At 30.2% G+C, this 2869-nt stretch overlaps 1 protein-coding gene across 1 annotated transcript in view; it reads right to left on the bottom strand.

Annotated features, from left to right (window-relative positions):
- Window positions 1–923: 923 nt before the first annotated feature.
- LOC111629312 overlaps window positions 924–2869 on the bottom strand; it is a 31291-nt gene continuing 29345 nt past the window's right edge. The window contains 3 exon segments of the mRNA XM_023373193.1: window positions 924–1090; window positions 2095–2326; window positions 2359–2415. Coding sequence (XP_023228961.1) covers window positions 924–1090; window positions 2095–2326; window positions 2359–2415 — 456 coding nt within the window.

The raw sequence follows: 2869 nt of genomic DNA, 5'->3' as shown, positions 1-2869 counted from the left end.
AACAGAAAATTAAAAATAATATTTACACGGATAAAAACAATAATTTGGCGTTGTAAAAATTACTTTTTTCAAAAAACTCTTTCCATTGTTAACTGGAAAATAAAGTAAAATTGCAGCAGATAAAGCGGTGGAGATTGGATGCGGCATTGGTCGTTGTTTGAATTGATAACTCTTAGATCGAGCATATCTTTTAGTTGGTTAGATGACAGCTTATTATGTCTTCGTCAAAAGCAGCTGCCCTGTTGACTGCTCACACACATCTTCACGTGATGACGGTCAGCCTACCAAGCAGGAAATTAAAGAATGTTGACAATGTTCACCCTCCAGTACACAAGTAACAATAATAATACCAAAGCGACATGATAAAGATAACTGAGTTTTTTGTTGAAAATTTACATTGATTTTAAATTACATCTTGATATTTTTACTAAAATAATTGATTCTTGAATAAAAAAGAAAATTTATTAATAAATTCTTAAAATTGTTAAGAAGAAAAACAAAATTTGCATGTTAATTGATTATTTTAGAAAATATCACAGACAGGAGTATAACAAAATTATTTATTTATTTTATTTTAAAATAATTTTGACTGTGTGAAAAATTATAAGATGGAACAAAAGTATCTTATAATAATAAATATGGCTTTATTGTACAATATAAACGTAAGTACAGTATCAATATACAAAAATATAAAACACACTAAATGATGAAAATATCTTAACATAGTTTAATATAAAAATAAATGGAATAAATTGCATAAGTAATAAAGTGTATAAAGATTTTTCGCCGAAAAAATATCACTACTTATGTCTATCGATCACAATCGATTATTCTCGATCAGTGACGAGACAATTTATTAAAACTGCCGTAAATCAAAATAAAACTATATTTAATTATTATATTTTATCAAATGACGATTAAATTTATTCTCTGATTCTTTTAGAAATGTTCAACCTTAAGCCATTTTTGGCTCTCATAATCATTTCTCCCGCTAATTGTAATTTATCCCTATGATCCAAGGATTTAAAGGTAAATTTCTTCAGAAGATTAGCCAAAACAGTTTTCTCTTCTAAAAGTGCGAATCTTTGACCTGAAAAAATTGAACGAGAACCGTTAATAAATCGATAATTGTATAACTTAAAGCTTGTTACAGTACAATTTACAAATTTCGAAACTGTAAAAATGTTATTGAAGTAGCGAATGTTAAATTTTACTAATTAAATATTGTAATTAAGACACTTGCAATTTATATTTTGTCCATTAGTAAATTTGTACGTAAGAGATGAAATTATTGATTTAGTAGTAAATCAAGAATATTTGAATTTATAATATTAAAATTACTATTAATTTAACAGAAAACAGTACAGAATTTATGCTCCGTATTTCTCAATTTAATACAATAATTCCGGAAAAATTTTATTTAAAAATGGGATTAATGGAAATAAAATGACAACACATAAACCATTTGCCAAAATCGGGTTCTATCCGAAAGAATTTTTATAGGAAACTGGTCCCTATTTTGGGGCTAGACACTTGAAGAAAACCCGGAAATCCGCACGTGGTCTGTGTTCAGTCGTTTAATCATTTCGTAATTGATGGATCTTGTTTAAAAATGAAAGAATACATTCTGTTTACACACAATTATCGAATCTACTTGTAAAAATGTATTGGAAATACTAAAATGGCTTTGTTGTATTTCTAAAGGCTTCTTAGACACTTCTAAAATGTTTGAAAGTGCTAAAAAATGGACCTGTTATGGTAACAATTTCATTAAAGATTTTTTAAATTTTAGTGGTTCCTAAGACTGATAACAGGACTTTTGAAAACTACATAATTATAAAAACATTAATAATAAAATCAAATTTTGTAAACAGTTTAAATACTTTACAGGATTTTAATGTTTACGTGAAATTACGTGACTTCCTTCTTTACAGAAAGTTATTATATAGTTAATCGGGGCCTCCTGCCCCTACGCTTTTCAGAACAGGTCTCGACTCATGTATCTAACACCGATCTCAAGATTAAATAACGACAGACAAACAGTGGAAATTTATAGGTCTACAATTTTTTCAAACTGCAGTCCAATATACTCACCGATGCAATTTCTAGATCCAGCTGAGAATGGAACATAAGCATATGGATGTCTGCCTGCAGTGTTTTCTGGTAGGAACCTATCCGGATCGAATTTCTCAGGTTCGGGAAATACTTTTGGATCTCGATGTAACATATAGTTGAAGAGAATACAGGTTGATCCTTTCGGAAGTGTATATCCATCTGAACAAGTTATATCAAGTTAGAAATACGTAAATTCTTTTGGTATTTTAAGCTAGATTTCTCGAACAACTTACCAATAGTGACGTCTTCAGCTAAGTCTCTAGAAATCATTGGAACTGAAGGAAATAATCTCAAAGCCTCCTGTAAAGTGAAATAAATGAGAAAACATGTAACATATTTTAAATATAAAGTGGGTGATCGGTTAACGAACAGATCGGATAACGAACACTTTCGCGAAAGATTTTTATGATCGAACAACGAACACATGTTCAGATAACGAACACTTCACTGAACAAACACAAAAAGAAGCGACGTAAATAACGAATACCGATTGGTCTTTCTTTGTCTCAGGCAACAATTCGAAACTTTTCGGAGCGCGGGAGATGTCGAAAACGACGTTCTACCCAGTATATACTGATTGGATAGTATTCTCCCGAACTTTGAAACTCTCCCTTGTAATTCCAGCCTTTTATATTTCTGACAGAAACAATTCTTTTATGTTTTCTTCTGAAAATGCGGATTTATGCCGATATCTGCTATTAAAGATCTTTTGAAGAAGTGGGAGGATGTCAGAACAACGGTCTTAAAATGGCAT

This window comes from Centruroides sculpturatus, unplaced genomic scaffold (genome assembly GCF_000671375.1).
Source record: "Centruroides sculpturatus isolate CEXI.00-Female unplaced genomic scaffold, Cexi_2.0 scaffold525, whole genome shotgun sequence".
In the NCBI taxonomy this organism is placed as follows: domain Eukaryota; kingdom Metazoa; phylum Arthropoda; class Arachnida; order Scorpiones; family Buthidae; genus Centruroides; species Centruroides sculpturatus.
The sequence above is the reverse complement of the archived record's forward strand: the minus strand, read 5'-3'. Positions and strand labels throughout refer to the sequence as shown.